Source organism: Pecten maximus, chromosome 9 (assembly GCF_902652985.1).
Source record: "Pecten maximus chromosome 9, xPecMax1.1, whole genome shotgun sequence".
Taxonomy (NCBI): domain Eukaryota; kingdom Metazoa; phylum Mollusca; class Bivalvia; order Pectinida; family Pectinidae; genus Pecten; species Pecten maximus.
The window spans coordinates 39,057,048-39,080,134 of NC_047023.1; the positions used below are offsets into that span (position 1 = coordinate 39,057,048).

Here is a 23,087-nt window from a genome sequence, read left to right on the forward strand (position 1 = left end):
TTCTGTGGTCTGATCTAGTAACTTGTTGATAAAAAATCTGTCTATCATTTTTGGAAAGGTTTTTGTCTTCTGCTGCTTGTCATCATTACGAATGTCTTTAATGATGTGTGGTTTCTATTTCAGGACACGGCTCCTCCTATGAATGGAGATTTATCACCAAGAGAAAAAGTCCCCAAAGAGCTCCCAAAGAAATCAGAAGATCGGATAAGTCCTAGAAGTGATGCTTCCTCACACGGAAGTGTTGCATCCAACAAACATGGCCGAGAGGTAGCTTATTTACTTACATTTTTATACAAAACTCACTTATATTGTCAGTTTATGGTCTATGAGATGCATTTGATTACTGAAATGTCCTCTAAAACCTGTTCATAATAGTATTCCTCACAGTAACATCTTCCGCTCAATCCCAGACTTACCATCACAATTTTTGAAGTTATGCAAATGATTTGAATTGCTTAAAATTTATTTTGTAATGTTAAAAATCATAATATTCAGGATTTCAGAAAAATTAGAAAAGAGAGATTTTAAAATTCTCCTGACATGGTTATCATTGTCATATTTTATAGAATGAAAAGGCATCAACTCCTGTTTCAAAGCCAGCCACCCCAACAAGTTCAGGAAGCACAACGCCTGGGCCCTCTGGAGGGAGTGCCATGAAGTCAGGTGCGAAGTTCCCTCTTGCAGGTGAGTGAGAGAGTGGTGTTGATTGGCTGGTTTGAGTTATAGCGCAGTGGTCCTCAACAGAAAGTAGTTCAATTTTCATTAATTTTTGTTTGTGATTTTTTTTAAATATGTAATTTGAAAAAATGGTGTGAAATTAGATTTGGAATAAATGACATGACTTGTCAGATGTTGTTCAGTAAAGTCAGATTTTTCTTAGGATAGATTTTCTACCTTCCCGTTGTGTTAAATTTTACCTTTATCCTAATATTTGTTTATTTATTAAACTCTTTTTTGAATATTATTTTTAACATTTAGACTGCATGGGATTTATCTTGGGTAGATGTTTGAAAATAGATTATTTTTTGAAGAAACATAGAATGCTTTTTATATACATATATGTATACAAAGATGCATTTTCAGGCTTTCATATTTGACTTGGAGTCTAGATATTAAAATAATAATACTTTCAAATGGGGTTACCTACTTGGTACAGAAGTTAATCTATAAATACTTGCCATTAAACTAGTAGGAAATATAGAAAATTAATTTTATCCATTCTTGAATCAAATTTTCCCCTATTTTTTTCTATTAGAAATAATATATGCAATGAAATGTAAAACAATTAAGGAAAAAGAGCGTTAATTGATGGATCTAGATTATGTATAGGGTAGGAGTCCCCTTAATACCTTACCTCACTGCAACTTGTCAACCCAACACACAACAGCACTACTCTCTCACTCCAACTAACACCATACCTGTGTGACTGGAGCTAATGACACAGGTATTTACCTGTGATTACCTGTGATCCTTCTCTGTCACAATGTCCAACCACAGCTCAACTTATCTGTGGTTCTACTGAAGAATTGTATTAACTTTGATGTGTTACTGGGTACATGATTTGTACCTTTGTGACCTCTGGTAATTTATGTTAATTTTAATCTGACTTCAGGTGAATTACCTAACTCTATCTGCACATGATGAATTTCTCTTACTTGAAACATTTGTTTTTTTAATAGAATATTTCAGATCATGAACAAAGATATATTCTATTTTCACATGTTTTTGATCTATGATATTATGAAAAGAGTTTCAAAGAATTACTTCTGTAATGTTTCAGACATCTCTTTTGTTTTACAATTCGTGTGCCTTTAATCTATAATCATTGTCATGGATAAATTACATAAATCAATCCAAATTTACAAAGGTATGAAAACATGGTGTTTCGGCGTTCCAGAAAACATCTTATTGTGGGAAATTAATTACTAAATTTGGGAAGGTAATGACTTGTACGTAAATAATGACTTAATGCTGAAAATTAAAGACTTGAGAAATTGATGGCAAACTGTGGGAAAATTAATGGCAAACTGGGGAAAATAAATGGTTAACTGGGGAAATTAATGGCTAACTGGAAAAAATAATGGCTAACTGGGGAAATTATGGTGAACTGGGGAAAATAATGGCTAACTGGGGGAAATAATGGCTAACTGGGGAAAATAATGGCTAACTGGGGAAATAATGGCTAACTGGGGAAAATAATGGCTAACTGTGGGGAAAATAATGGCTAACTGGGGAAAATAATGGCTAACTGTGGGGAAAATAATGGCTTACTGTGGGGAAAATAATGGCTTACTGGGAATATAACGGTTAACTGGGGAAATTAATGGCTGAGAAATGTCTTGGTGTGGGAAATTAAAGACTTGAAGTGGAAAATGAATGATTTGGGGGATTATAACTAACTGTGGGAAATAAATGACATTGTCAGAAAATTAAAAGGGGGGGGGGGGGGGGGGGGGGGGGGGTAATGGATAAGTGGGAAATCAATAACTCAGTGTGGGGAATTAATTACTTGATAGGTAATTTTAATGACTTAGTATAAGTGTTGAAAAATCAAAGCTTTATATGGGAATTGATAATTGGTATATTTATATACAAGATACTTCAGAAGTACAAGTGTGTATAATATGTGAAAGGAATATATGTGGTTGTGGTTGATGTTTTCAGAGATAACATGCAAGTCATATTTGTGGTAAACAGTAATTACGGTAAAGATCACATAGTTAGGATTATATGTATCCACCACAGTGGTTTTAAGGAAAAATACCTTAGTGAAATATCCTGGTGGTGATAAACATCTTTGTGATAAATATTTTTGTGGTCAACATTTTTGTGAAAATCATATTCCTGGTGATTCGTGAATCATCTTTATGATAAACATCTTCGTGGTAAATCATCTCTGTTGGAAATCCTCTTTGTAAAAAACATCTTGGTGGTAAACCATCTTCATGGTAAACATCTTAATGGTAAACATCTTGGTTGTAAACCATCTTTATGGCAAACATCTTAGTGAAAAACGTCTTCATGGTAAACATCTTAGTGGTAAACGTCTCAATGGTAAACATCATTGTGATAAACGTCTTAGTGATAGACATCTTGGTGGTTAACATTTTCTTGGTAAACCATTTTTGTGGTAAACATCTTCATGGTAAAAAACTTTGTGGTACTTACTTGCCAGTGCTCCATATTTGAAAGATTCCTGATATTTTATCCTAATTTTATACACATTGTATTGGCGAGTCATCTTTTGTTCATGATTTCCAATATCTTCAATATCTTTTTAGAAAGAACAGATTAAGATGTTTTTTAACATTTTGGTAAACACTGGAAATTTGACTGTACAATTTTCTATATAAGTACCAGATTATGTTTTAAACATTTTGATAATTTGATGGTACAAGTTTCTGCCTGATAATTACAATATGAATCAGAAGTGAACTTTTAACCAAGAAAACTTTAAATGGGATTTATTTATTGAGATAAAATATTCATTGGAATCAGAAAGTAATTTTTTTACTCAAAAGTAATTCGTAATAGAGAAGTGTTTCTTGTAAATATAACATTTTCTAGTTTTCTATAATATAAAAAGAATTTTCTAGTTTTCTGTAATATAACCAGAATTTTCTAGTTTTCTATTATATAACCAGAATTGCCTGAATTTCTTAGGAAGACACACATTTTCTGTTCATGGTGTTGAAACTGTGATGAAAGCATATTCCGTTCTATGTGTTGTTTATAAGTATAGAATGTGTTGTTTATAAGTATAGATGTGTTGTTTATAAGTATAGATGTGTTGTTTATAAATATAGATGTGTTGTTTATAAGTATAGATGTTTCGTGGCATGGTTGTTGTAAGCTTCTGTGTTGTTTTTATCTCTTCTTAATTTTCTTTTTTTTCACGGTTCATGAAACTTCAGAAAGGAAGAAAAGAAGCGTGTCTGTCTAAGATTATTTTGTGCTTAAGTTTTCTGTGAAAGCTAACAAAGACTGTTTTGATTAATTTCTTTTTTCAACATTTTAATGTGAAACAGGTGAAAAAAATACAGATTTCAAATTTATACTTTAAATAGTGTAAATTTGAAACTACCCGTGAACTTTAGCGTCAGATATACAATTTCTATAGCATGAACATAATGTTTGTAGTCCTTTCTGATTTCATATAAGTGGTATTTCATCGGACTTTTCTGTTGAAAATTTGCTTTGCATCGAGTCTCCCTTTTTGCTTCCTATCTTTTTGTTTGCTGGTATTTTTGTGTAAGACGTATGTGGCCTTTTCTGGCAGGTTCCTATCCCCCTTTTATGCCCCCAGGCGGACCCCATGGCCTACCCGCAGAGATCCCTCCGGCCAACTATAGTAACGGAATCCTCCACAACAACATCTCCCCAAACCCTGCCATTGGAAACTACCACCGCCCTTTGTTTGATCCTCACCCCCCAGCGATGAGGCCCGGGGCAGGCATGGGAGGAATCCCCGGGGGAAAGCCGTAAGTATTTTTATTATTGTAAAACGTATCCAGGTTCTAATTTTATTATATCTGTGTTACAATTTCTATCCTGTAATAAGTGCAGAGGGCAAATACGTAAAAATTGACTTTGTGTACAGGATGAGCTTACTTTAGGTCAGTGAAATGCTATTTATAAAACATTTTAACGGAATTGCAATGGCCATGAGTGGGCTTATTAGCAGGCCTGGGCTTAATTCCAGATATAGACTGTAACATATCTTGGCACACTTTATAAAATCGTGATTTAGTGGGTACTTTCTTTCAAGGTTTTGCTCTATTCAAATAATTTCACAATAAAAAAAAAATCATGGGTACCCAATATAAACAAATAAAGTAGTCCAGTATGTCAACCAAATTTCTTGAATTTATTTCCGGGATGATAACTGCATTTCATAACTAGCATTGAAAATAAACCACCATGATAGGACATGTCAGAAATGAAAAAAGTATAAGTGCATTTCATCTGATTGATTTTGAAGTCTATTCAAATTCAAAAATCTGTCAATCATATTCCAAAAATGTGGGTACATTGTTATCTAATACTGAACTTTGTATCGGCTGTGATACATTAACTTCAAATACTACTATTGTGTTTTTATCGTTGGATGGTGAGGAGAATTGATCTTCATTGACATAAACATCATTGTACTGTAGTGTCAAGAAGCATTCTCTTCATTTTCTTTCTCAACCCAGACACTTTTATGACCCCACAAATAAATTGGTAGTAACCATGCGTATTGATTACTGTTAAAAGTATTTAGGAATTCTGTTGATACACATAATAATCTAAAAATCGATATTTGGTGATGTAAATTTCTAGAAAAGTCACTAAGGGATGTTTTTTTACAGAAAAATAGAAGATAATGTTTTTAACTGCTTAACAAGAAATAAGATTCCACCTATAGTGTTGTCTGTGAAACACTCGATATCGGTGATGAATCCCCTCTACATACCAGTTGTTTAACAGAAATGGACGTAATCAACAACACGATAATAGATGGCTCTCTTGTGTCGTCAGCAACGTTCTTAAAATGTTTCAACATGAAGATTGCAAGTCATACTTTGCCATTCTTTGTAAAAGTTTCATCCATTTTATGTACCAGTCGTAAATCATCCGTAATGGACGTTATTTTTTTATGTTTCCTGTGAGGACGTCATGCATAAAAACCATTATATCCAATACCTTTTTGAAAATCTCATGCAATGGAGGCGTTAAGCTTTTCAGTGGTACATTGTTTCCGTGCTTTCTTTAAGGGAATTTTTTTCCTTGGAAGTACAGTAGTTCCGTGTTTTCTTTCAGAGCATATTCCTTCCACGTAAGCGTTGATGGCCAGATGCAGCCTGTGCCATTTCCACCAGACGCTCTGATTGGTCAGGGTATTCCGCGCCACGCTAGGCAGATCAACACACTGAACCATGGGGAGGTTGTGTGCGCTGTCACTATCAGTAATCCCACGAGACATGTCTACACTGGAGGCAAGGCAAGTGTCGCCGCCCTGGTGGTGCCGCATTGTAACGAGTCATTAGACTGCTTTTACAGTGTCTAATTTCCATGGGTCGGAAATGCCTTCAATGAAGAGAATAAAAAATATAATGTTTTTGTATCCGATTTCTAAATTGAACTTGGCTGCACTTGTACACACAATTACTGGTTATTGATTAGCGTCAACATCTATTTTCCAATTTGTATGTATTCAAAAATTTCCTGATTTTTCTAGTGTTTATAGAAAGTGTTTATGAAATTTTGATTCAAATGGAATAATGTATACTAAAAAATGTTTCTTTAAATATCTATTGGGGCTAACAGGAGTGGATTATAGTTTTAATACAATGAAGTTATAGCATAAGTCCTTGTTTTTGCTTTATAATAATATCAAGTGTGTGTTTGGTTGTTTCTAACAGGGATGTGTAAAAGTATGGGATATTAGTCAACCAGGAAACAAAAGTCCCATTTCACAGCTAGATTGTCTGGTAAGTACCCAATCACCTTTCGAAACATCGCTCTCTCATCATCTATATCATCTCTCAAGTCATCATCCACCTCTCCACAATCTATTTTTTCTCATCTTTTTCATGTCTATTTAATCTGTTTTTATTTTCACTTGATTCATAGAACTTTCATTTGACTCCTCTTTCATCTTATAGCATTTTCATTAAACTCGTCCTGATTCTACTTCCATCAAACTCATCCTTCATCTCATTCAACATTCATCAACTCTTCTTTAATCTTGCAACATTTTTATATCTTCTTCATCTTGCTATCTTCGTCATTTTACTATCTAATCACTTTTAGCAAAGGAATAAACTTTTTAAAATGTTTTTCTATGACTTTTGTTACTAAACATTCAAATTAACAACCAAGAAGAAGATATATTAATACCGTTCTTGGTAATTGTAAAACAAACACGCAGAACCAACAACTGATTGGAAATGTAAACATTTCATGGAGATTAAATTCTACAATTAACACACTCTGCTGGAGTGAACCTGACAGTCGGTGATAGAATCCGTCAGAAACAACTAATTTATTTGTTAAATTGGAAAATTCCTTATCAACTAGAAGTAATTTTTTTGTTATCAGAAAATGTTGAAATTGATTAGGTTGCCTGTTTGATCAAACCCTATCTAATGTAGATTTGAAACATTGAAGAAATTAAAATATATTGAAAAATAATTGCCTGAATGTTTGCCAAGAAAACCATTATTTGTCTTGGCATATGATCTAACACTGGGTACTCTACATTGTCGTTTTTGTAGATTTGTAATTTTTTTATTTCTTTTTTCAATTCTTTCAAAATGAAATTAACAGAACTCACAGATATTGAAGACAATTTGTGACTGTTGGTAGCAATATTTAGAAAAGTTAAGCCAATTGGGTTACTTTGAATAATTTGTAGTCGCTGAGGTAATGAAACCATCAATCATTTTAAGCACAAGATTTTGTGTTGCTTGATAAAAACTTACTCTAATGTTTTATTAAACTGAAAACCATAAAATAATGAAAAATTAAATTAATGTGTAAAAGAAAACGAATTTAATTGTCCTGGTCTCTTTTTTTCCTATCTTTTATTTCAGACATCAAGATAAAAGGTTTCCTTTGTTTCGCTCTTAAAATTAACATCAAAAGTTAAGCATAACATTCCTAAAAGTGGTGATGTAAACATTCAAAATTTATATTTTCACAACGTAACTTTTTCCAATCTAGGTGAAATTTTTTGCCTTGTTGAAAATTATTAGAAAATAGCTGTTTAAAACTATTTCCAGATTTGATTTTTTAGCATGAATGCTGTCTTTACCATGTTAGGACAATGTTTGTATAATACAAAGTAGATGACACCTGTGTCATCATCTTAATACCAAACTTTCAAATTGTTCTGATGTTAATTTGTCCTTACTTGAATTATCAACACATGACTAGCTCTGTACGGACAATTACCATTAACTGACTTTGTACCTACATACACAATTTCTCCTCAAGTCACTCTGTGAGCTAATAGATGGTACAAGCCACATCTAACGGAAGAGGTTTACTATGAGGGTTTCCTCACAAACAAAATACTTCCTTGTTTGTCAATAATGCTCTCTGTAGATGTTGTCAAACCCAGCATTCATGTCTACTTAATTGGTCTTCCGACTTAGTGCACAGATATAAAAAAAATAAATTAATCATTTGAGCTGCTCAGGTATTGGATAAAAATGATGGAACTGTATCGTGGCCTGGTGTAGTACCTGTTGGTACTAATCCGTCGCTAAGTGAAGCGGAAAGCTTGCAGAAAGATTAAGGAGAAATAGCTGGATTACATGCAAGGTTTCTTGTTTCTTTGTAGCAAAGAGATAACTATATCCGATCCATTAAGCTTCTCCAAGATGGCAGGACGTTAATTGTGGGAGGTGAAGCCAGTACACTCTCCATATGGGACCTGGCCGCGGTGAGTACTTCTTAATTACTATTCCACAGTACTTACCTGGATATACAGGTAACTGCCCATCATACGTTGATTTAGAACAGGTAACTTCAGGTAACTATCAGTAGCTGTATTTTTGGACGACAGACCTACCTGTATTTATCCTGTCTATAATAGCTTGGTCAAATTGCTAGCCATTTTATTGTTCCACAATAAGCTCTTCCCTTCTTTAAGTTTGGACACAGGTCCCTAAGGTCAGTCTGGTGTGTATAGTACAGCTGGTCTGGACACAAGTCCCTAAGGCTAGTCTGGTGTGTATAGTGTAGCTGGTCTGGACACAGGTCCCTAAGGTCAGTCTGGTGTGTATAGTATAGCTGGTCTGGACACAGGTCCCTAAGGTCAGCCTGGTGTGTATAGTGTAGCTGGTCTGGACACAGGTCCCTAAGGTCAGTCTGGTGTGTATAGTATAGCTGGTCTGGACACAGGTCCCTAAGGTCAGTCTGGTGTGTCTGGACACAGGTCCCTAAGGTCAGTCTGGTGTGTCTGGACACAGGTCCCTAAGGTCAGTCTGGTGTGTATAGTATAGGTGGTCTGGACACAAGTCCCTAAGGTCAGTCTGGTGTGTATAGTATAGCTGGTCTGACACAAATCTTGTGTACTGATTGGGTGAATATGTACAAGGTTGTTAACTCAGTATTGATTGGTGGAATAGACTGTGGCAGCCTGTGTCATGACAAAGACGGCCGGTGTCACGGCATTTCTTAGTGACTGCATCCGACATAAGTGACTGCGGGCATTTGTGCTATGGATCAAGTGATTTAGTGCCAGTGATCAGTAATTCTGTCGTAAGTTGGGGACGAGTTGTTGCGTGTTTGCAGCCATTATTATCTAAATATAGGGGTAGTGCTGCTAGCTTAGTAAGTGCATCAAGGCTTTGGTTTGCACTTGTGAGGTCAACAAGATAGCAATACAGGTCAACAAGTTTTTTTTCTTGAAGTCAGACTTCCTGATAACTCGAATTGAAAGTGTTGGTAGATTGGTACCATAAGTGGTTTGAGGGGAAAGACCTGTATATATGTATATAGGGTACAAGGGGTCGGTGAGGAACATGGTCTATAGTCTCGTCAACATCTCATATTTTCTTGTTAAATGCATTAAAAAATCTCAAGTAAATAAAAAATCAATATTTGTTCCTAATATTTCTATAATTGTATATTTCAACAAAATAATTTCAGGTCTTAATGATTATTGTTTGTCTTACATTTGATAAATTTGTGGTATTTTAGCATTACATGGTTGGTGACCTTATACATGTTTTTGCAGCCCACTCCACGGATCAAAGCCGAGCTGACCTCAAGTGCACCTGCATGTTATGCTCTGGCCATTAGTCCAGACTCCAAGGTCTGCTTCAGCTGTTGTAGTGATGGTAACATCGCAGTCTGGGACCTCCATAATCAGACACTCGTAAGGTAAATATCAGCTCAGTCACTTTATCTCATTTCCAGGTCTGATAGTGTTTCTTACGAAAATGTGTCATTAATCCAAATTTGAAGTAAATATTGTAAAGTAGAAAATATTGTAAAGTGGGAGATCATAGCATCAATGTAAGGCTACAAAATGAAAACATTAAAATGTCATCATATGTGTATATTTTTACTCCCTTTCAGTAATACTATTGGGAAATGAACTTGTTTCACTATCTACCTGCTTTATTTTCCCCAGAGTATGATTAAAATCTATTTCATCCTATTTCAGGCAATTCCAAGGTCACACAGATGGAGCAAGTTGTATAGACATTTCCCCTGATGGTACAAAACTATGGACTGGAGGGCTGGACAACACTGTCCGGTCCTGGGACCTTAGGGAGGTAAGGATACCCTCTTGGTACAGATTTAGGGGTTACTGGGTACAGAGGTCAATAGGTACAGATTTAGGGGTTACTGGGTACAGAGGTCAATGGGTACAGATTTAGGGGTTACTGGATACAGAAGTCAATGGGTGCAGATTTAGGGGTCACTGGATACAGAGGTTACTTGGTTCTGACAAGGGGTTGCTAAATAAATATATGTATACAAGATTAATGGGTACAGGTTCAGGGTTACTGCATACAGACTTAGGGTTACTAGGTACAAATGTAAGGTTATTGGGTACATATTAAAGTTAGTGGGTACAGACATCAGATTACAGATTGGTGGGTTAATGATTCTGAGTTAGGGTTACTACATGTCCTGGGTACCAATTTAGAGTTACCGGGTACAGGGTTATTAGGTCAGTGTATTGTCCTGTCTGAGTATGTATTCTGATTCAGTGTATTGATAACTTTGTTAGGATATTAGGTTTATACTGATACAATGTATTGACGACTTTGTTAGGATATTAGGTTTATACTGATACAATGTATTGACGACCTTGTTAGGATATTAGGTTTATACCGATACAATGTATTGACGACTTTGTTCGGATATTAGGCTTATACTGATACAATGTATCAACTTCTGTGATAAAATTGTGGTTAGACATTAGGTTTATACATTAATTTTTGAAAGTCTGCTTAAATTGAAGTCCTTTCTTAGTAGATCTTTTAGCAGTTTTTTAAGCTCATCCTCCTGAAGGGCAAGTTAGCTTATGCTGTGTGCGACATCCATCCGGCCCTTGAAAACTGGTTAGAAACCATGTTGTATTACATGTAATTGTTGGATTTTAGACAGTTTTTGGTTAAAAGAAAAGTTTACAAAATAATTTCGAACTTTAGAAAATGGCTGTATGAATTTAAACATATAAATTGCCAAAAAACATATCACCATCTTATTTGTTTGTATTTTACAGGGCCGACAACTACAACAGCACGACTTTAGTTCACAGATCTTCTCACTGGGGTACTGCCCTACAGGAGAGTGGCTAGCTGTGGGGTAAGTACTCGCTGCAATCTTTACTGTGTCGAACACTAGGGGGGACCTATCACTTCCAATCCATTCTGGTCGATGGATTAAATCTGGAATTTTTTTTGAGGGAGTGAGGAGAATGTCAAACTTATAGCTCCTTTGTCTCCATCTTTTTACTATCCCTTTGTCAAAGGTTATATACAAAAACAAAAAATCATGCATTTTTACGACTTCCTCACTGAGACGCTACAATATTCGCCTAGTTACAAGTCCACTTACATCTTATGTATTTTAATGTAAATGTCAGCAAAATGATATTTTTTTTGTTTTTTTTAAACCTGATCCCTTATAGATATCATATTTCCTCCTAGGATTTACTAAAAAGTAAAAATCTATATTAGAAAGAAGCGGCTAATCACGAAGTGGCACCACTAGAAAGGTGTAAAGGAGCAATATATAATCTGTGTTATACTGTATTTTGTAGTATGGAGAGCAGTAATGTGGAGGTATTACACTGTAGTAAACCTGATAAATATCAGCTACACCTCCACGAGAGCTGCGTTTTGTCACTCAAGTTTGCATACTGTGGCAAGTGGTTCGTCAGTACTGGCAAGGACAACCTTCTAAATGCATGGCGCACTCCTTACGGTGCTAGTATCTTCCAGGTAAGTTATACTACATCACAATATCTCGATTTCTAGCTTCACACCTGGTATACTACATCACAATATCTCTATTTCTACCTTCACACCTGGTATACTACATCACAATATCTCTATTTCTACCTCCACACCTGGTATGCTACATCACAATATCTCTATTTCTACCCTCACACCTGGTATACTACATCACAATATCTCTATTTCTACCTTCACGCCTGGTATACTACATCACAATATCTCTATTTCTACCTTCACGCCTGGTATACTACATCACAATATCTCTATTTCTACCTTCACACCTGGTATACTACATCACAATATCTCTATTTCTACCTTCACACCTGGTATACTACATCACAATATCTCTATTTCTACCTTCACACCTGGTATGCTACATCACAATATCTCTATTTCTACCTTCACACCTGGTATGCTACATCACAATATCTCTATTTCTACCCTCACACCTGGTATACTACATCACAATATCTCTATTTCTACCTTCACACCTGGTATACTACATCACAATATCTCTATTTCTACCTTCACACCTGGTATACTACATCACAATATCTCTATCTCTACCTCCACACCTGGTATACTACATCACAATATCTCTATTTCTACCTTCACACCTGGTATACTACATCACAATATCTCTATTTCTACCCTCACACCTGGTATACTACATCACAATATCTCTATTTCTACCTCCACACCTGATATACTACATCACAATATCTCTATTTCTACCTCCACACCTGGTATACTACATCACAATATCTCTATTTCTACCCTCACACCTGGTATACTACATCACAATATCTCTATTTCTACCTTCACACCTGGTATACTACATCACAATATCTCTATTTCTACCTTCACACCTGGTATACTACATCACAATATCTCTATTTCTACCTTCACGCCTGGTATACTACATCACAATATCTCTATTTCTACCTTCACACCTGGTATACTACATCACAATATCTCTATTTCTACCTTCACGCCTGGTATACTACATCACAATATCTCTATCTCTACCTTCACGCCTGGTATACTACATCACAATATCTCTATCTCTACCTTCACACCTGGTATACTACATCACAATATCTCTATTTCTACCCTCACACCTGGTATACTACATCACAATATCTCTATCTCTACCTCCACACCTGGTATACTACATCACAATATCTCTATTTCTACCTTCTCACCTGGTATACTACATCACAATATCTCTATTTCTACCCTACATCTGGTATACTACATCACAATATCTCTATTTCTACCCTCACGCCTGGTATACTACATCACAATATCTCTATTTCTACCTTCTCACCTGGTATACTACATCACAATATCTCTATTTCTACCCTACATCTGGTATACTACATCACAATATCTCTATTTCTACCTCCACACCTGGTATACTACATCACAATATCTCTATTTCTACCTTCACACCTGGTATACTACATCACAATATCTCTATTTCTACCCTCACGCCTGGTATACTACATCACAATATCTCTATTTCTACCTTCTCACCTGGTACATGGATTCTTAGACTCTTGTTTAGCATAGAGTGAGTAGGTCTTTAATTAAAGATTTGAGATAAAGGCGAGGTTAGGATATGAAATGTAGGCTGAAGTCTAAAGTGTTGACTCTGAAATGTAAGTTGAAATGTTAGATCTGAGATGTTATGTGTACGCTGAGATCTGAAATGTAGTTTGAAATCTAAAGTGTTGGCTTAGATCCTACCTGTAAGCTGAGATCTGAAATGTAGTTTGAAATCTAAAGTGTTGGCTTAGATCCTATCTGTAAGCTGAGATCGTAAATGTAGGTTGGTATATGAAATATTGGGTGATATCTGAAATGTAGGTGAGATCTAAGGTTGTGATCTAAAGTGTAGGTTGATATCTAAAATGTAGGTTGTGATCTAAAGTGTAGATTGTGATATAAAGTGTAGGTTGTGATATAAAGTGTAGGTTGTGATATAAAGTGTAGGTTGATATCTTAAATGTAGGTTGATATCTAAAGTGTAGGTTGTGATCTAAAGTGTAGGTTGTGATATAAAGTGTAGGTTGATATCTAAAATGTAGGTTGTGATCTAAAGTGTAGATTGTGATATAAAGTGTAGGTTGTGATATAAAGTGTAGGTTGTGATATAAAGTGTAGGTTGATATCTAAAGTGTAGGTTGTGATCTAAAGTGTAGGTTGTGATCTAAAGTGGAAGCTAAGATCTGAAGTGAAGGCTGGAATCCGAGCCCAGATCTCGTGTACTTGAAGGGCTTACTCTGAGCCCAGATCTCGTGTACTTGAAGGGCCCACTGCACGGTTCATCTTACAAAGTGGAGATACAGAAGTGCAGCTGTCACATGTTCCGCGTATCATTATAGCGCTCGCTTCACTCTCTCCGTACTTATAAATAGAACATTTATTGAAGTTTAATGGCTCCTGTTCAAATACTTTGTGACAAAGGTCTGCCTTGTGTAGGAGTTGTTTTCTTGAAATTGAATTATTCTGGAAAAGATTAGACAAGGAAACCACATTTGTAATAAAAATTCTCATTTACACAGGCATATTTACGGATCCTTCATTCATAAATATAAACCCGGTGATGCATATTTTCTACATGCTTACTTATGTAGCGTTCACGCTGCAAACCAGCACAGCTGTCCTGGGTATTGAGATTAAATTAAAACAGAACTGGAGGACTCCGAGGTTAATGTTTTAATGATTAGCCACTCGGGGTTAGTTTCAGAAATTGAGAAAATTTACCGACATGCTTAGGCACTGTGGAGCAACATCTATCATAATTTGTATGTTGCAATGGGGAACGAAGGGCTGGCAAATAGGTCTGTGCAAATCAGAGATCCATAATGAGGAAAGTGGAACGGGTTTTCCTTGGTTATGAACAGATGTATATTTGTAGGTATTTGAAATCTTAATTGTTTGTGGTAGATTATGAAGGCTTCATGAAAGGCTATGGGATTGAGAAATGAGATTGTAGTGTGATATTTATTTATTTTGATGCTGACAAAATCTTAACAGAAATTGGCACATTATCAAGCAAGTATTCCTGATATTTATTATCATGTGATGTTTGTGATTAATTTTTGGACCCCCTGGATTTCACTGATCTTAGTCAAGAACTAGCAGAAGTATATGTGAAGAAGAATATAAAGAAAAGGGAATTAAAATGGCCTTGGGTCAGGGGGACAAAAATAGGAGAAATCAATGATGATCCAAGCCTGGACCATCTGGAGTAGTTTACTGCCAGATAGTGATATTAACAGACCTATGGATGATCTTTTTTAACTTAGAACAAACCACGTACATGTATATATATTTATTGGCACTTTATTAATTTTCACACCTTGAAACATGAACTGTCATTTATATAATAGTCAGAGTAGATGGCATGAAAGCGAAATTTCTTTTCTTGGTTACTGGTAGGAAGTTACAGTGGAACTTCGTTAACTCGAACTCGACGGGACCCCGAGAAAACTTCGAGTTATCCGAGTTCGAGTTAACAAAGTTCCACTGTACTTCCAAAGACCTGTTTTATTGACATTCCTGGATTTGAAGCCAAAGTTTTAGATTCACAAAGGCAATATTGTTTTAATCATAGTTATAACCATAGCAACAAGATATTTTACCAGCAATACTGGAATATATATATATATACATGTATATATAAGGTTATCATGAAATTTAATCTATGGTCTTCATGAAACAGCTACAGTATATTTGACACATAAATCATGCTGACATCCCATAGCCACGATTTTGATATGAGGATTATCCCATGTGAAAATTTATCTTTTTATCTTTAATCAAACACATATGACTTGTTGTGGGAAAATTTTATGTAGGGCATGCCGTCAAAATGCCTCTGTGATCTCACAAGCAAGTTTGACATCATGTCAGGTGATAATAATTAACTTTAAAGTTAAAGAATTCAGAGAAGATAGAAGTGTTGAAACAGCAAACACATATAGCAGTTACAGGATAAGCAGTAACATTGAATATACTGGCAACTCATTGATACATTTTCTCCCTTCTCTGTTTCAGTCGAAGGAATCTTCGTCAGTGTTGAGCTGCGACATATCAACTGACGACAAGTACATTGTGACGGGTTCAGGCGACAAAAAGGCCACACTGTACGAAGTTATATTCTAAATGACACACTGCCGTGTCGCACAGATCTCCTAGGCCACCACAAGTGTTTCACTGAGCGTGCCGGAACTCTTGGTGAAATCCAGTGTTCACTTCCAATTCAGACATACGTAAGCTTGATGCTGATTGGTGGAAACCCATGTTGTATTCTGAAAGGACAGAATTTAGATATATATGGAAGGCACCAACAGGGCTATGAAATGGACCAACAGAACTGATCATTTTACTTCATGGTGACACTTAGACAACCAACTATTGAAATGAGGCACATCAGCTTCTGTCGGTGTCAAACCTGAGAAATCCAGTTCCTTGTGAACACAAAGTGTAAACGAGTTCAGAAACACTTTTTTTCCCTCACTGTATTTCTGGATTAAATGTTGAATGGCAGATTTCATGTGGTAGTGGTTCCCATGATTACTAAAAGTAATTGCCATGGAAACAGACTAAACCCTGCTACAGAGTGCTATAATTACCTCATAAACATACGTGTATATGTAGATGGGAGGAGCCGTAGCGCAAAATGAACACAAGTCGACGGAGTCATCTTGCCCAAAGTCCCTGTGATTAGAAGTATTGATCAAGTGTGTGTAAATATTTTAGACCATTTTCCCCCATGTTGTTTTCAAAAACTTTTTTCTCCACCAAAAAAAGTATATATATATCGAAACACTGATGTGGAAATAATAATGTACGGTCATTTTAGATGTGACCTTGTATGATTTTCCAAGGTCACGGGACTGAGACACTCGGATGGATAGTGTTGTGATTCTGATGAATAGTGTACGCAAGAAGTGGTGCGACTGTTACTGGATGATAAATGTTGTTGTAGAAATGAAAGCTATTTAACAACAACTTAACCAACAGGCCAGCAGTTCTGTTGACAGTATATACATAGATATATCACAATATGTGAATTTCTCTTCTTTTTTCTCATTCCTTTTGGGGAAAATTTGAGCAGCACTTTCTCTTTTGAACAAATCCTGGTCAAAGTATGACTGCAGGCTGCTTGGAAGTCATTTTTCATTCTTATTGATAAGTCATCAGCCCGTATATGGGAAAATCAGGTAGATAATTATATATATGTGTGTGGTATTTGTCGGTGTTGTTGTCCGAGTTTTTCTCCCTAGTGTTTTTTATGGATAGACAACACTTCACTCAGGTCACGGTCCATCAGTGGACAGAACACTGTATGCATGCCCATTTTAGAATCCAATTCCGTTTAGAATTTTTTTTTTTTTAAATTGAGATAATTTTTGTTTGATCAGATTTGTAGGCTCATGTGCACTCAATAAGATTGTAGTGACATGATCTATCAAGATCAGTAAAGCATTTGTTTGCTGAATGAGTATGATGATCACTTCTTGTGATGGGTCAGAATTACTATTGCTCCTTAATGTGTGTTCATGAAATCGGAGTGAATATTACCTTTTGATATTCACCCCATATTAATGAACTTGACATTAGTGTACGGTTCAAGAAATTTATAAGTATGAACATTACCTTTGATTATATGTTCATGGCCACAAGTTGATGTATTGACTAGATGTTAATGACATCACCACTAAAACTTCGTGTTCTGGAGAAACAAGTGACCATGTATTCAGTGTTCGACGTGCTATGCATGCACACTTTACCCTCTGCAATAATGTTCATCTGCCCTTCCATATCTCATCATGGGCACTAGACACGAAAAATCGGCCAGCATGCAGGACACTAGACACGAAAAGTCGGCCAGCATGCATGTTGCAGCAGTGAAAAACAGCACAAAATCATATCTGTTCAAATTTCTATCTCAATTTGTCATCAGTGATATACTAACACTTACAAATGTAAGATGCTTTTTTTTTTAATTTTAAGGTACTTGTTTGTCAAGTGAAGGACTAAACAAATGTTACTTTCTGAGGCTAGAAAATTTGAACATGCAAAATATTCTTCATGGAAAAAAGTTTGCAAGAATGGAATGTCACTGTACTGTCAAAGAGATGCAAGAATTGCTTAAATTGTCTTTGATTTGATTAAGATTTCTTTATAAATATACACAAAAGGCTTCATTCCTAGAAATCCAGGAATCCTTCAAGTTACATATTATACTGGTAAAGTGAAAGTAACATACCAATATACCTCTGCCAGGGCCTGCTAATGACAGTCCCATCTCATATCCATTGTTTGTAAATGAACTGTATACATGTTGTGTAAATGGTGAGAAAGGAGTGTCATTGTGCTAAGTGGAACAGTATGTATAAATATTAAGTTTGACAGGGGTGCGCCAAGGGGTATTTGTACCTGAACAATAGTTGGATTAGTATGTATTATATTGAAAAAAAATGTGTGACTGGGGTATGCTATGGGGTATATATGTTCATGTGCTGAAAATAGTCCAATTATCACCTCTCCCGTTCATAGCAGATATTGTGCTTGTGGATTCTTTTGTTATCATCCCACACTTTGTGTTAATTGTCTGCTCAAGCTCCGAGCATAATAATAATTATGATGATGATGATGATGATGACATCATATTACATATGTATCCTATTATAGGAGAAAATTGTCGTTCATTTTCACGACATGGACTTGGAAATATGTGACATTTCTAGTCAATAGGTTTCTCTTCACGGATGTCCGAGGGTATGTTTTATCAACAGCTGTTGTCTGTAAGTCTGTCTGGTTCAACAAAGTAGTAATTAATGTCACTTCTAGAATCAATTATCATTTGTCCGTTTGAACTGTTCGGAAAATTGTTTATTCTAAATACAAACTGTAGTAATAGTTCTGGACAAAAATAAAACACTTTGGAAAAAAAAATTTGTTCAAAACCCAAAATTTTCCCTGATGCAATTTAGTTTCCAGGAAATGTATTTTTGAGGACACTCACAAAATCTTGTTTGATGTTGTATGACACAGGCAATCTTTCGTATTTCGTCAAAAAAAACAACAACCAAATGGCAGCAAGGTGATAGGGTATTATTTTGTTCCTATCAGAAAGGTACCTATAGACTAATAGTAGTTTAGATACAAAATATACATTCCCCCCAGACTGCACGACAACACTAGGATCATATCAAACAGACAACTGATAGCCCCCTCTCTATCGTAGGCTGGTTCTCTCCCCTTTGTTCCTCTTTACTGTACAGGTGACGCTTCCAGTCTCAAGTACCATTCATGCTATGGTCATTGTCTGTTATCAGGCAATCCAGAAGATTGTTGCACATTTGCATTCTGGGATTGTAATTATCTCCACTAGAGGATTCCACCTGCTATGGGTCAATATCTGGAACCTTATTCATATGCATGCTATATAATCTTTCACAGATGTTGCCACCAGTTAAACTGTTCAGATTATATAGGTAGAGTACTTTAAGATGCTTCTAAAGAGATGGCAGCACCTGTTCTGTGGGGCTCATTTCCATGGTGACAGAACCTGTGTGTGGCTACTAGTTAAATGTTAGGTGCATTGCATAGGTAGCAGCACCATCCACATAGGATGCTTCCACACAGGTGGCAGCACCAGTTCTGTGAGAGCATGTTACATCTAGGTGGCAGCACCTGCTCTTAGGGGTATGTTGCACAGGTTCACAACTGGTACTATGTCCCTGAGAGAGGTCAAAGGTTATAGAGAATCAGCCACTCCTATCCCAGTACAAGTGTTGCGCTTTGGCGGTTTCTACATGGTGATGCTAGAGTTCAGGGCCCCTGTATTTGTGGGCAGGTTTGAGAGACGGACTAGAAACAGCAAGTAGATATGATACCCTGTTGAAATTGTTATAACTATTCTCTATTTTTGTAATTAAAAGTTTACAAAAACAAACATGTATCTTTGTGTTTTATCAATGTTGAATAGGCTTTCTGCAACATTGTTGATAGTTTGCTTGATTCTATGAAAGTGTACCAATCGATCAGCAGTAAGTTTGTCATTACATCAAATAGAGATTCTGAACAGAATGGTGTGGTAGGACCACTAAATTGTCCTGTTTTTACAGCCAGGACTTTTTCATTTTTAGGTCACCTGAACTGAACACTCATGGTTGTGGCCTTCTTTCCGTCGTCATGCATTAACTTTTTATTAGGTCATCTGACCCGAAGGGTCAGGATGACCTATAGCCATCGTGTTTCGTCCGTCGTCGTCCGCCGTGCGCCGTGCGCCGTGCGCCGTCCGTAAACTTTTCACATTTCAATCTTCTTCTCAAGTTCCACCAGTGGGATTAAGCTGAAACTTGCCAGGAATGATCCTGAGATGGTCCTGACCAAGTGTTGTTATTTTTCGGGTCGGTCCGAAATCCAAGATGGCCGCCATAGCCGCCATTTTGAAAACACATTTTAAACTTCTTCTCAAGTTCCACCAGTGCTGTTGGGCTGAAACTTGCCAGAAATGATCCTGAGATGATCCCGACCAAGTGTTGTTATTTTTCAGGTCGGTTCGAATTCCAAGATTGCCGCCATAGCCGCCATCTTGAAAAACACATTTTAAACTTCTTCTCAAGTTCAAACAGTGCTATTGAGCTGAAACTTGCCTGAAATGATCCTGATATGATTCTGACCAAGTGTTGTTATTTTTTGGGTCGGTCCGAAATCCAAGATGGCCGCCATAGCCGCCATCTTGAAAAAACATTTTAAACTTCTTCTCAAGTTCCACTAGTGCTGTTGGGCTGAAACTTGCCTGAAATGATCCGGAGATGATCCCGACCAAGTGTTGTTATTTTTCGGGTCGCTCCGAAATCCAAGATGGCCGCCATAGCCGCCATCTTGAAAACACATTTTAAACTTCTTCTCAAGTTCCACCAGTGCTATTGAGCTGAAACTTACCTGAAATGATCCTGATATGATCCCGACCAAGTGTTGTTATTTTTCGGGTCAGTCCGAAATCCAAGATGGCCGCCATAGCCGCCATCTTGAAAAACACGTTTTAAACTTATTCTCAAGTTCAACCAGTGTTGTTGGGCTGAAACTTGCCAGAAATGATCCTGAGATGATCCCGACAAAGTGTTGTTATTTTTCAGGTCGGTCCGAAATTCCAAGATGGCCGCCATAGCCGCCATCATGAAAAACACATTTTAAACTTCTTCTCAAGTTCCACCAGTGCTATTGAGCTGAAACTTACCTGAAATGATCCTGATATGATCCCGACCAAGTGTTGTTATTTTTTGGGTCGGTCCGAAATCCAAGATGGCCGCCATAGCCGCCATCTTATAAAAAACATTTTAAACTTCTCCTCCAGTTCCATTGGTGCCATTGAGCTGGAAATGGGTGAGGATGTCAAGGAAGGCGAGCCAACATAGTGTTGTTATTTTTTTGGCGTCGTAAAAACTATGACATTGCAGCAATATGGCGGCCATTTTGTAACATGATTGCGCAATCATGGTTTTCCTGAACAACACCTATTTCAAACTTCTTCTCAAATTCCCCCAGTGGTATTCAGCTCTAACTTACCAGAAATAACCCTGAGATGGTCCTTACCAAGTGTTATTATTTATCGGGTCGGCCAGAAATCCAAGATGACCGCCATGGCAGCCATCTTAAAAAACACATTTTAAGCTTCTTCTCCAGTTCCACTGGTGCCATTGAGCTTGAAATTGGTGAGGATGTTATGAAAGGAGGGCCAACATAGTGTTGTTATTTTTTCGGCCTCGTAAAAACTTTGACATGGCAGCCATGGCGGCCATTTTGTAACATGATTGCGCAATCATGATTTTCCTGAACAATGCCTATTTCAAACTTCTTCTCAAATTCCACCGGTGGGATTCAGCTCTAACTTACCAGAAATTATCCTTAGATGGTCCAGACCAAGTGTTGTTATTTATTGGGTCAGTCAGAAATCCAAGATGGCCACCATGGCCAACAGTGCTACTATATACATGCTGCAGAGAATGCATACTACAATAATATAAGGGTTTTAATTTAAGAGTCAGATGACCGTTAAGGCCCCTGGGCCTCTTGTTGTGAACACAATAAATTGAGTAAATATGAACAGATTTCATGAAACTTGGTATGCATGCAGCCTTGAATGAATAAGATCTGTGATGAGTTTGACAATCAGGCTGATTGAATGGCAATTTACAGAGTTATGGCCCTTTGTAGATTTATTGCCTTTGGACCTTGTGAACGAGATAATAAATTTGATTGGATTTTCATGAAGCTTAGTATACAGTCTTATGTTAAGAATAGCCAAGAAAAGTTTGACAATTGGCCTGATTCAACTGTAACTTGCAGAGTTCCTTACCGGTCAACAAATGAATAAGGATCATCTGACCGGTCATCAAATGAATAAGGATAATCTTACTGATCAACAAATGAATAAGGATAATCTTACTGATCAACAAATGAATAAGGATAATCTTACTGATCAACAAATGAATAAGGATTACTTACTGATCAACAAATGAATAAGGATTATCTTACTGATCAACAAATGAGTAAGGATTATCTTACTGATCAACAAATGAGTAAGGATTATCTTACTGATCAACAAATGAATAAGGATCATCTGACCGGTCATCAAATGAGTAAGGATTATCTTACTGATCAACAAATGAATAATGATTATCTTACCGATCAACAAATGAATAAGGATCATCTTACTGATCAACAAATGAATTAGGATAATCTTACTGATCAACAAATCTTAATGAATAAGGATTATCTTACCGGTCATCAAATGAATAAGGATTATCTTACTGATCAACAAATGAATAAGGATCATCTTACCGATCAACAAATGAATAAGGATAATCTTACCGATCATCAAATGAATAAGGATAATCCTACCGATTAACAAACGAATAAGGATTATCTTGCTGATCAACAAATGAATAAGGATTATCTTACTGATCAACAAATGAATAAGGATTATCTTACTGATCAACAAATGAATAAGGATAATCTTACCGATCAACAAATGAATACGGATTATCTTACCGGTCAACAAATCTTAATGAATAAGGATTATCTTAC

General features: G+C 36.4%; 1 protein-coding gene across 9 annotated transcripts in view; it reads left to right on the plus strand.

The window, feature by feature from the left end:
• Window positions 1-19,947, plus strand: part of LOC117335236 (transducin-like enhancer protein 4) — a 49,679-nt gene extending 29,732 nt beyond the window's left edge. For 6 of the 9 annotated variants that reach the window (XM_033895227.1, XM_033895230.1, XM_033895228.1 and 3 more), the window contains 11 exons: window positions 124-267; window positions 567-684; window positions 4,280-4,481; window positions 5,803-5,983; window positions 6,405-6,473; window positions 8,330-8,431; window positions 9,731-9,876; window positions 10,163-10,274; window positions 11,234-11,316; window positions 11,774-11,954; window positions 16,038-19,947. In XM_033895227.1, coding sequence (XP_033751118.1) covers window positions 124-267; window positions 567-684; window positions 4,280-4,481; window positions 5,803-5,983; window positions 6,405-6,473; window positions 8,330-8,431; window positions 9,731-9,876; window positions 10,163-10,274; window positions 11,234-11,316; window positions 11,774-11,954; window positions 16,038-16,145 — 1,446 coding nt within the window. In that variant the 3' untranslated portion in view covers window positions 16,146-19,947. The remainder of the gene's footprint in view (window positions 1-123; window positions 268-566; window positions 685-4,279; window positions 4,482-5,802; window positions 5,984-6,404; window positions 6,474-8,329; window positions 8,432-9,730; window positions 9,877-10,162; window positions 10,275-11,233; window positions 11,317-11,773; window positions 11,955-16,037) is intronic. The other 3 variants (XM_033895232.1, XM_033895229.1, XM_033895235.1) reach the window with 3 other exon arrangements.
• Window positions 19,948-23,087: the final 3,140 nt, after the last annotated feature.